Below are 12,669 nucleotides of genomic sequence, written 5' to 3' on the forward strand. Positions count from 1 at the left end.
GGCTCTTAATTTATAAAGCGTGACTATGTGATTTAAAAAGACTCATTGAACACCTTGCTCACTCTGCCTTTAAGATGCCAGTTAGGTATTGACTGTTTCAGGTGTTAATTTCTCACTGAACAATCTCCCGTTTCACCTCCGGCTATATTGACAGTTTGACCACTTATTTGCACCAGCTGTTTTGTTGCGCCAAGGGCTAACAAGAAAGAGATAGTGTAATAAAGGTTGTATCTCATTATAATGGCTTTATTGTCTATGCTCAGAGTAGCCAAAATGCAGAACGAGTAGGTGAATTATGTGGTGTTAGTGGATAAGTAGCACATCTCAGTGGGAAACTAAAGTGATAAACTGATGTTGTTGTGATGTTAACGGAGGCCAGTTAGGTTCAGTTAAATAATGTTATGTCTAAAGAAATGTTCATTAGAAATGATTAGATAATAGGCCTTTAATTAGTGTGGATATTCATTCATATTCATGTTTTAGCACAGAATAGTCTGTAATCTGTAACCTTCTTTATTAAATCCAGAACTAAACCAGGTCTACATCAGGACTAAACTAGACTCAAACCAGGACAAGTATGAATGTAACCTTAAATTCTTAGACCTTCTATGCCCTGGTTTATAGGGTTTTATCCGGGTTTATAACTTGATCATCTATAAAGGGCTGAGGCTGTTTGTCAACATTTTTGCTTCAGCTTTTCAGTGTTTTGTATATTCACCAATCAAAAAATGTGTTACTCCTCCCTTTCACTGGAGTCAGGATAAGCACATTACATAAAACTTTTATTTTCTGAAATGGCATAATCAGAAATGCATCTCCCTTTTTGAGATATGCCTTTTTAAGTTAATTTTGCCTTATCACAGGGTTCTGATTTGATTATGTCCATAGTTTTATCATGGAAAAGCCACTTCAAATGTTGGTAGTTCAAAGCCAGTAGCTGTTGGTCCGCTATTCGTTTAGTAAAAAGTATTTAATGGACACACGATTCCTTTGCATATAAATTAAGTTAAGCCTTTGAACATTTTTGAGAACACAATTCACGGACAAGTCTGGCTTCTTGCAGTGTACTCAGTGACACCCACGACACCAAAGCTGTGTGCAACATTACAGCTGAAGTTTTACGAGGGTCACGTGAATGCAGCAGAGGGGGGCGTTTCTATTGTAGCCAAGTGAACGGTGCCTGCCTGCCCGCCCTGCCTCTTTTCCCTCCTCCTCCTCTTCCTCCTATTTCTCACCGCATCTTCTGTGCCACCTGCCACAGCCGCGACGCAGCGATGATGGAAAAACACGAGCTCCTGTAAATGAGGCAAAAGGCACCGAAAAGCTCACGATCTGTCACTGGATGAGGACACGCCACCGGAAAGTCTTACACTAGGTAAAGGACCGGGGACTGAGTAGCGCCGAATCACAAACATATGGTTAGTGTGAGGAGGAAGAGTGGTCGTTTCATCTGCACCGGGCTTCAAACTTAAACTCCGCCTAAAGGATTCACGAATACGTCTTGGTTTGTTGCTGGGGCATTTTTTGGACTTGTTGGTATTCACGTTGTGCGCTCCACCTGTGAGAGCGCATCTGTAGGTTAGTTTTACGTGGATCTGACTGCGGTGTGCCTGTTGTGCTTGCTTGGACGCGCGCACGCACACACCTACATCACAAGACTGAGTACAGCCTACAAAACCAACTCACAGGGAGGAAATTAAATTAGACAAGTTTTTTTTTTTTTTTTGGAAGATAAGAGACGTCAACAAACCCAGGCTCCATTTTCTCTGTTAGTTTTTTTTTCTTTTTCTTTTTCTTTTTTTTTTCCTTTACCCCCACCACCTCCCATTATCACGATCAATAGTTGCAGCCAAGAAAATCCCCTCCTCCCCGTTAAAAGCCATGTCCGGTCAAGCTGTGACCATCCCAGACGACCAGGCATTTGCCAGCTTCAAGTCTGAGTGTCTGCGCGAGGACGGCTGGAACGTGACCCACAATAAGGGGGGCATCACGGTTTGGGCGCAGGCGCTGGAAGAGGGCAGGACTGTCCACAAAATGAAGGTAAGTTGGGAATAGCACAGGGAAAGTTCTGAGACTCAAAGTTTATTGGCTGTACATTTTGTTGTTTAATGGTCAAGGTACTAATAAGATGAATGTTAAGTTGCTAGAAAACTCAATTTGGAATAGACCATATAACCATATGGTCTGGACTGAACTATTTTCTAATAAATGAACAATTAAGTGGAAATGTATGACATGGAGATAAACAACACTGGACCCATAGGGGACTCTGGTTAATATATAAGTTATTTGCATCACATACAAAATAATATAATACCATATATAACATAATATAATATTCCAAAGATTAATCAATTACATAGCCTATTTTGGAAAGATTCTGACTATTGATGGTAGTCTACATTTCAATGGAAACTTGGTGAGCCAGATGTTGCCTACACCATTAGTTATCCAGATGGCAGGGAGAGCTCTATCTGAATTCCCTCAAGATCGAAATGCTGAGTTGCAATATTTCTCTGAATTGCACTACCAACTATAAAACCACTGCAATAGAGCATACACAACTTCAGATACATGCATATAATACATAAGCACTAACCCCATATGAACCAATAAATTACATTATGCATAGTTCCACATCTGATATGGAAACTTGAAGCGGTATGACTTGGGACGTCATCCAATATTTTCACTTCTGGGCATTTCCTCATATTGTTAATTCTAATTTGCATACATACTTTGTACAGGTTTTTTTGTAACAGTAAGGCAGTCTGACTGGTTTAGTTGTATTCTTTTAAACTTGATTATGTGGCTGTACAGTTACGAATGAGCTGCTTAACACTGCTTAATGTTAGTGTAATTTGAATACCACTTGTTCCTCTGGGGCCACTGTTCAGAGTTTGCCTGCAGTGTTGGTGCCTATTCAGCTATAACTTTGTTGAATAATTTAGGTATTGATTGCAAGCAGGGCATTTTTAGGGTTGTGCCAAATATACACAGTGCTTCTACAGTAGTTCAGCTACTAGAATGAGGTAAGGAAAAGGGTGACTCAACATAGAAAGAGCTAGATGAGCAAACTTTGTTATCAATAGGCAAATAGCAGTCGTGGCAGTTTTAAGCAGTAATGTTTGTCTTGGGAGGCAATGTGAAAGCGAACAGCTATCAAAATTATGCTGTGCTGTGTGCATTTAGTCATTTGTATGTGATGTGTCCTATAACCCATTTATATTAAACTGGGATCAAAATACAATCAAGATAATAATTTTGAGAGATGCCAAAATAAATTTACTGATTAGATCATTTTGGTCACAGGTATATTATGACATTATACCACAAACACTCATATTTTATTTAACATGCAGAGACTCAAAATGTGTTGGCTGAAGCTTAAGTTTATTAGGCCTACACTTTGTTCCTGTCATAGCATCATCTTCAACCCAGTTCATATTTATAAATATAGCAAAAGGAAGCACACATTAAGTATCGTGATGAAGCTGTCTGCCCAGAGTTAAACATTTAAACTTCTTTTTTAAGTGGCATAGAGTGGTACACAATCAACTGGTAAGGTCTTCTGTGCAATTGTTCCAAAGGTCATAATGTTTGTTCTGATTTTCATTGTATGTAAACTAGTTGTATAAAGCATATTGTCTCCGATAAAAGGGTGTTAACCTTGGCCACAACATTTACAAACATATTTCGGTACATTTCTCATGGATTGCAAAATATTAAAATTATTGTCTGGAAAACCATACATAATTGTAGGCAAAAACTGTGGCTGTAAATCAAGGAGAAAGCTTATCTAACCCATTTAGATTTTATTAGAACAACTGTATGGTTAATGATAGCCTGTAACCATATAACACAGGCTCATTTGTCTGTCAATGACATTACTGCTACAATAGAGAGCTGGAACCAAACACTGGAACCAAAGCTGTATATCTACATTATATTGCCACCAATTCAGCATTTCAACATTTTTTTGCACTTCTTTGCCTGAAAAGATAAAGGACTTTGTAAGGACTTTATTTGGCTTCATCTTAAATGTTTGTAAAAGAGCGGTTGGAAGCCCCCGCAAATGTTTACTTGTCAAATAATGGTGTTCTTGTTGTGTGAATAATTTTCCTAACCAGTGGCCATACCAGATCAGGTTTCTACTTGTTAACACAGTGTCAGTTGAAAGCTAACAAAGTGTGCTCAATGAACTCGTTTGCATTTTTAATTGCAGAGGCTGTGCATTGGATCTACTCCTGGGTAATATGGTATATGCCAGCGTTTATGTGGCTAGCCTACAGGTGTTTCTTGTTTAATTTTAGGAATAGACTGGTGTGGGTCTTCATGACAGCTCTGTAAACAAGACAGAAGGGAAGAGGGTACACAGGCGAACATGGGTGTGGCCAATACCAACTGTAAATGGGCCAATGAAAACAGGATCAGTGGATGTTCTGGAAACGGCTAGATCCTAGTTTTGGTGTTTACTTTACACTTAATCCAAAAGCTAACTTGAAAGCCCAATTCGAGCTTTTCTGTAATTCTTTGAAATACCATCATCATCACATTCATTTTGATTGATTTGAGTTTGGAGGTAAGCTCTACTATAAATATGGACATAAATAAATAAAAAAATATAAATCTGAAATGGAGGAGAAGATTTCAACTCCTTTTTTGATGGTAGTTTACTAGCACATGTTTGTAGGTGTTGTGTGAGCGTGAACGTGATGCTGCAGATACAGCTGTTCTATTTATAGATTAAATAAAAGCATGCATCTCTGCTGATGCATGTCAAATGAATAATGTTGGGAGTTGACAGCTTCCCTTCTTGTACTTCCTATTGAATGCAAATGAGAAACGTTAATACACTGTCACAAACCAACATTATTATTAGTGGGTTCATTATCTCTTGTCATTACTGTGTTGCTATGATCATCAATACTAATATTGTATCACATTGTGTTAGTGTAGTCATTATACACAAGGAACTGATTATGGATAGAGCTGCGAAATATTAGAGGAACCATAGGTGGTAATGCAATATTGTCAGATTATTTAAAACGGCAGAATCGACTTTTCATTTTGGAACTGACATGAAAATTTACACTACATTACATTTCACACTACCTTTTTCCATTATATAAGTCTGTCTGATTTTTACCAGCTGGGGTTGGGTATAAAAAGCTACTCACTTGTGGCAATCTGAAAACAAAGGAAGAACATTACCAGACAAATATGCTAATTTGCCATATTTGATGCAGCTCAAATTTATTAATATCACTTTACAATCCTTTTCTTAACACTACCATCATTTGACTATTCACCATCCAATGTGTTGTTATTGTGTAGGCAGCAGATTGTTAGAGTTTCTTCTACTCCAAACAGCGGAGACTCCTATGTTTGCTGCTGACACAGAGGAAGCCCTGTGCTGAATCACACACACCCACTGATTTTTCCCTTTCATAATCATCTTCCACCATCTCGTATCAGCCCCAAAGGAGCTAGTGATCAAAGCTGACAGGGGAAGAGGCGGAGGATAGGTGCGCAGTGTCAGGCAAGAACCAAGAAGAAATGAGAGTTAAGAAGGTGGGCGCAAGGCAGTGGTCAAACGTCATGACTCATTTTGAGTGGGCATGTTCAGGTCCAGGTAGAATTCTTTGACAGTTCTTTACCAAGAAGGTAAAGTTTTTGTCACGATTGATGCAAAAAGTAAATTAAACACAGTGACAGACGGGATGTCTAAAGTACATGGAGTCAGTCAGTATCACAAGGTATTTTACAACTTTACACAGCTTTATTTTGTAATACCACTACATGCTCCATCTTTCTGAAATACACTTATGTTAATAATTCAGACCTACAGACAACAGACACATTTCATTGCTCTGAAGGCAGAATCAAAATATACTTTTGTAAATATATCAAACAACACTGATCTATTGTGTATCAGTATCAGTAACCTTAATAAAGTTTCACTTAATAAAGTTTGGTAAAGTCTCCATCTATTGGTACATGCTGTATAAAATGTTGTGTCCTAGTCCAGGTGTATGATGATGCGTCATGTGTGAACGCGCTCTTTGTTGTAGTAAGTCTTTACAAGTAACATCGTAACATTACAAGAACAATCGGGTAGAGTTTCCGTTGTCCTCAAATCTTATCAGTTTGTCATGTATTCTTGAGTGCTGTTCAAGTTACTTCTTCTGGAACAACAGACTATTTACCAGAATATTCTGGTACAAACTATGTCCCTACATTTGTTTCTTTTCTTTTGCTCTGGATCATACCTGAATGACTGAGGGATTAACCATACTTCCTTTTGTAATTTATCTATGTTTGCTTGTCCTCAGCTTTATTGCGAAGTCTTTTATTGAGAGGAAATGTGTGTTCAGCTTTCCTTTTATTTCAGTGGGTTTATATGTCAGGTCCAAGGGGACTCTCTCTTTTTTTTTCTGCAGTAATGTTGATATAGCATTACTGTCAGTATATGTATAACTGTAGGCACTGCTCCTACTTATTAACTAGCAGTAGTAGCTTAGTAGATGGGGTTTTCTTTTTCTTCTCACAACCAGACTGCACTCTACCTCTAGAAGTCTCTATACAAACAGAGTGTTAAAAATACTTTTAATGAATAGTTCATTATTTAATAGGGATGTGTAATTAAAAGTTAGATGAAAAGGCCCTGTGATTGATGGGAATCCTTGGTACTCGCTTTTCAATGATTTCACATTTTGTCTCTGTGTGTGTCTCTCCTGTCTCTTGTCTTACTCTGCCTGTGACTGAACATTGCCCCTCTTGTTTTTACTATGACTAATCCCTTCTGGGCTGTTGTAGCTGGAGCAACAGCTTTACCCTGCAGACCTCTCCTACTTGTCTGCTTTTGGATAGACTTTAACAGGAGTCCCCATGGCCCCTTGGTTATAAATGGTGACACACAAATATCTTAGTAGTTTGGTAATTCGTACAGCCAAGCAAAAAAGATAATTATTATTTTAACAAATATATTTGTACATGTTAACAGCACTATTGATTTATACCACAGCTTTTATATAAAATGTTGTATTTTTCCTTTCTTTTCAGTGCCGGATGATATGCAAGGATGTGTCTGCAGAGACTATGTATGATGTGCTCCATGATATTGAATACAGAAGAAAGTGGGACACCAACGTCATAGAGACCTTTGACATCGGGAAACTCACGGTCAACGCAGATGTTGGCTACTATGCATGTATGTTATACTTACACAACCGTGAGGAAATCATTTAGACTCTCATGAGTGGGTTTCATTCAACATGAATGTGCATGTGCACAAGCCCTGAACCGCTCTGATGTGTTCACTGAATTCTCCTTCTGCTGTTAACAGGGAAGTGTCCAAAGCCCGTTCGAAACCGTGACGTCATCACACTGCGCTCTTGGCTGCCAATAGGGAGAGATTACATTATTATGAACTACTCCGTCAAACACTCTGTGAGTACACTCCAATGAGCCTCTTCTCTGTCTATGGTCAATGCAGAACCATTAGAGATCTACACAGGAGGTAAAAATAAGATGTGGGATACCAACTATGATCCTGGGAAAGGCCACTGCAACACAGAGCATAAATATTTTAAATCCATAAAGCAGGTCAGAATGCAGTATTTATAAAATCACTAATTTATGGAGCGACACCACCCAGGAAGTAAAGCTTTCCCTTGCTGGTTCATATGCCCGGATGGCACTTCATGCTTATAATAATAGATCCTTTATTGTTCTTGATTGTCCCACTGTACTCTTTAATAAATGGAGTGTGCCAAGGGCTAAAACAAGCAGAATGCTCAGAGAACACTGAGAATTCATCAGATCACATTGGACTATAGCCCAATTTCTGTAGCTTGGCTCATGGCTTGTCTTTTCTTTCCAAGTAGAACAGCACAAAATTAAATCATCAGTTTATCGGTAGACAAAAATAACTTAGCTCAAATTCTCTTATTACTTAGATAATCTTAAAAAAATCTATCACTTGCAGCCTGTCTCAAACATCCATGCCATCCATGCCTTAGTTTCCCTCACTAATATCATGTTTGCAGAAGGATAAGGTCTTTCATGTGACTGTTGACTCCCATCTTGCCTTCCGCATTCCTGCATCAATAAGTAGTTACTAACATAACAGTGTGTGCTCCTGTGTGCCTGGCTTTGTGTGATTAGCCAAGGTCACATTAGATTTTAACAAGAATTTGAACTGAGATCTAACTGTATGGCACTGACTTTTAATCCGTTATAAGTAATTTTATTCATAATATACAGCAATATACAGTATGTATGCCAGCAGCATTGATGAAGTAGTTTCAAAAGATCTTTGGTGAATGTTGCAGTGCACTGTCCTCTGCAGAGAGCCGCCTCTAATTAGCTCGGCCTAACCAGCTCTGCACATTATCATCATGAATAATAACCTCAGATGGATAGTCAAAGTAGGCAGTAGTGAAAGTGTTACTGAGAAATGGCTTTTACAGCCTGGCTAATCATGGACTGCTGTATTGGTGTTTAAAATAACGTAAATGGAAATGATCAAGTCCGTTAATTGACACTTGTGGAAAAGTGATAATATCAAACAGAAGCTATTTCAGGAAAAAAAAAAATCTGAAGTTAAATAAAAAATAAAAAGCCCAAAAATACAACCTTAAACTTAAACATGCAGACAGAAGACTAATTCTCCATACTAAGGTGACTTCTGATCAAACCTGGCTTATGAATTGGAGATGGGTTTCTGGGGTGATTGGCCATCACAGGCGTCTTCAGGCTTCTTGAATGATGGGCCAAATACAGAGGACAAATTCCCTTACAACGAGAATAAGGTATTCCTTACCGTCTTATAAATAGTTGCATCCTGTTTTCAGACCAATGTCTCCAAATTTAGTGGGGAGCAGTGCAAAGTTAATCATAAGCTTTCCATTGATCCAAACAGTCTATACATTTTCTTATGCTTTCAGACATGCCACTCTGACTCAATCCCTCAATTTGATCCAGACAATTAATTTGAAGTTTGCTGGTGGGAGTTTGTGCGTCATGACTTCCTTCACTGACAGTATGACTTTTCAACGGTGACAGTTGCAACACTTTAAGAAGTCCCCTGCTCCACTCAGTGACAGTGGCTTTGACAAGACACACTGCTGTTATTACCCACAGTGAATGATAATGAGTGTCATTTTGGGATGTTGTGTATCTCTGCAGAAATACCCTCCTAAAAAGAATATGGTTCGAGCTGTTTCCCTCCAGACCGGCTACATGATTCAGAGTCAAGGGCCTAACACCTGCATCCTGACGTACATGGCCCAGGTTGATCCGCGAGGTAAATAAAGCACACACAATTGTTATGGGCAAACAAATAAATAAATATATTGTGCTGGAAGACAACACAATAAAAGTAATACAAAAATACATTTTTTAGCAATTTGTACTTTACTTAAGTACATTTTACATTGGATAATTTTTACTTTTACTTCACTAATTTGAGAGCAGGTATACTGTTTTTATTACTCTGCTACATTTTTAGGACTGAAAAGTAAAAGTTATTATTGTTTCAAATCCGCTATGAAGGCTTTCAGGTTTATGTTTAACACTTTGATAATTTGAGCAAACAAAACTGTAGAAATATAAATCTGGGAAAAAGTATTGATTCAGTTGTTTCTGTTGAGGAACATTCAGTACAAATCTGTATCAAAATCAATACTTCAAGCCTCATAAGACCTCAAAATCGGTAAATTCTTAATTTTACTTTTTACTGTTTAAGTAGATTTTTAAACGGGTACTTTAATACTTTTACTTGAGTAGATTTTTTCATGTGATATTTTTACATTTACTTGAGTATTTGTCCGATTTGGTATCTGCACTTTTATTTAAGTAACACAATTGAGTACTTCTTCCACTACAGTAAATAAATAAAATAATCCATTTTACCTGTCCCTCCATGACCTCTGTGTCTATCCATACGTTGGTCCTGTTTACCTGTTTGTTCTCTTTATTTTATTTTGTTTAGTTTTTTCTTGTATTATTATTATGTTTTGCCTTCTTTTTGGTCAGTATGGATTATTATTTGGTTGTAATTTTTTGTTAAATATTACTGTTTATATTCTTAGACTTGGGCATAGACAGACAGACTTTATTGATCCACAAGGGAAATTATTTGGACACAGTATCACAATATATTATAATAACAAAGAGAAAAAAATATAAAATGAATAAAATCTAAATCTAAATAATATATATATATATATATATATATATATATATATATAGATAGAGATAGAGATAGAGATAGAGATAGAGATAGAGATAGATAGATCAAGAGACTGGTGTACAAGTAAAAAAATAAATAAATAAAAAAAATTAATAAAAATATCTGCTATATACAAGAGTTTGTAAGGAAAACGGTGCAACATTTGCCAGTACATGGGGTTATCTGTTACATAAGTGTGAGTTGTTGTACAGTTGTATGCAGTATGGTATGAATGTAGTTCTGGATCTCTCACTGTTTTGTATTTGTGTTCATTGTCAGACAACAGATGATAAATAAATGATTCCCTCTCCCAGATAAAGGCTTTAGCACACATTTACACATGCATTCACTGACCCAGGTGATAATCACATGCTCATACTTTTAATGAATGATTCATTCAACTTCCTTTATGTCAAAATGGGTCACCATAGTAACCATATGAAGGACACAGTCAGTTTTGTGCTCTCTCTTGCTGTGCTTCATCGTTTTACACTTTTGAGGAGGGTGAGGAGAATTTAATTGTGCAAAATAAGGCTAGATAACAGTGCATGTATTGGCACTAACAGCCAGAGCTCAGCGTTTCCATTTATTTCTCTAGTGTTTACCATGACATTTTATTTTGCAGGTTCATTACCCAAGTGGCTGGTCAACAAGTCTTCCCACTTCTATGCGCCTAGTGTAAGTAGTTTGCAGAATAAATGTAGCATTTTATTATCCCTGTGTGGGTGGCTGTGAACATGTTCTAGTAGTCCGCCCAGGTACACTAGAATGCAAAACAAAATACAAAAAAATAACTGCATCTGGAGTGGCAGAATACATAGGCTATATGAGTTTGAAATTCTCAGAAAAGCATTAGTAATCTGAAGTACAGTAAGATTTTTAACATTTACAGATTCACAACCTATCATCAACAAAAAATGTGAAGACATTGAACAAAAAAAGCAAATTGAAACTCCAATGCTGGAAAAAAGCATGTAAAGATATTTTGTTCCACTTATCATTTCAGGCAATGAAGAAGATCAATAAAGCGTGTTTGAAATATGCAGAATGGAAACAGAGACACAACCCTGGCTTCAAACCCTGGCTCTATCCTGAGCAGACTACATTACCCAGCATTCCCCTGTCGGAACTTAGCATCCAGCGTGCTGAGAGCCTGGAGAATATTGATGAGAGCAGCTTGGCTGAGACCCAGGACAGAGGAGAAGACAGTGACTAACACAGCCCTTACTCTACTACATGTACACAGTGTAATGCAGGGATACAAGCATGTCTGACACGCATACCATTATTTACAGGTATGAGGTTCTGTATTAGAGTCGGCATGAAAATACTTGTATACTGTACATAAAAATGCAGGTTTTATGCTGAGAGACTAAAACATATAGACATATTTTCCTTGTATACATAATTTATACATAATAAACATCCATAAAAGATGCACTCACAGACAACCTCTTAGGCTGCAGGAATACTTTTTACATACAGTGGGAAACATATTGTACATTTCCTGTGCCTGATACAGTGACGTTTGTAATTGGAGTCTATCCAGAAAAATATAGCAAAATAGACTGTATTTTCAGTAGAGTTTACAGTGTCTGTTTACAGATTTTCCTTGTATGTAAGTTATCATATACAGTTCACTTCCTTTACCTGAGAGGTATATCACTATAAGTTTAGCTACCTCTCTTTAAATTCCAGGTATAGTAGTCCATGAAAAAGACAACATGTGTGCACGTCTTAAAATATAATTTAACATACATAAATTTCTTTATCCTTGAAAACACTGGTGTGTCTCTACCCTTGTTTTATGATTTGTTTCCATCATCTTTAATAATCATAAATGGGCAGCTGTAATCCCCATCTTGGAAGCTTTGTCTCACAAACATTTCAGCATTCTTTCAGCTCCTCTGTTTGCGAGATGTATGAATGTATGTAGACTTTAACATGAAATTCTATAAAGATTTTTGAATTTCACAACAGAAGTGTGCATTTTTCATATTTTTGTGCATAGATTAGCTTTTGTTAAAAGACATTCACCTGAAAAGTCATTGACCTGAACTGCCCTGATACTCACTAAACTTAAACTGCCCGACCACATACAGCTTATTGACTTACTGTTTTTCAGTTACTGGCATGTGTGCTTGTGGGCACACTTATCTCCTAAGACACAATCAAGAAGGAGAACCTTGCGCACAAAAAAACATTTAATAGAGGAAGTAAGCATACACTTTGTCATGCTGTTTCAGGCATGCATCATTTCTGATTGCAATCAAACTCAACTTCCTCTTGGGGGCAGCAAGAAAGATATGGTATTCAAGAAAAATTATATTTGTCTCCATGCAATTTTTCTATGAGAAGTTGCCTTATGGCCTTGACCAAGACTACCTCAAGATTAAAAATGGATACCCACAGGTTGCCCCAGCAACACTGAA

General features: G+C 37.4%; 1 protein-coding gene across 1 annotated transcript; it reads left to right on the plus strand.

Moving 5' to 3' along the window:
• The first annotated feature begins 1,208 nt into the window (after positions 1–1,208).
• Positions 1,209–12,219, plus strand: stard10 (StAR-related lipid transfer (START) domain containing 10). The gene is made up of 6 exons (XM_020940354.2): positions 1,209–2,040; positions 7,066–7,213; positions 7,349–7,452; positions 9,193–9,310; positions 10,863–10,915; positions 11,244–12,219. Exons 1-6 carry the CDS (start codon positions 1,882–1,884, stop codon positions 11,451–11,453), a joined length of 792 nt encoding a protein of 263 aa, XP_020796013.1. The 5' UTR covers positions 1,209–1,881; the 3' UTR covers positions 11,454–12,219.
• The last annotated feature ends 450 nt before the right edge of the window (positions 12,220–12,669 follow it).

This window comes from Boleophthalmus pectinirostris, unplaced genomic scaffold (assembly GCF_026225935.1).
Source record: "Boleophthalmus pectinirostris isolate CB_2022bp ecotype Guang Dong unplaced genomic scaffold, ASM2622593v1 HiC_scaffold_9, whole genome shotgun sequence".
Lineage (NCBI taxonomy): Eukaryota > Metazoa > Chordata > Actinopteri > Gobiiformes > Gobiidae > Boleophthalmus > Boleophthalmus pectinirostris.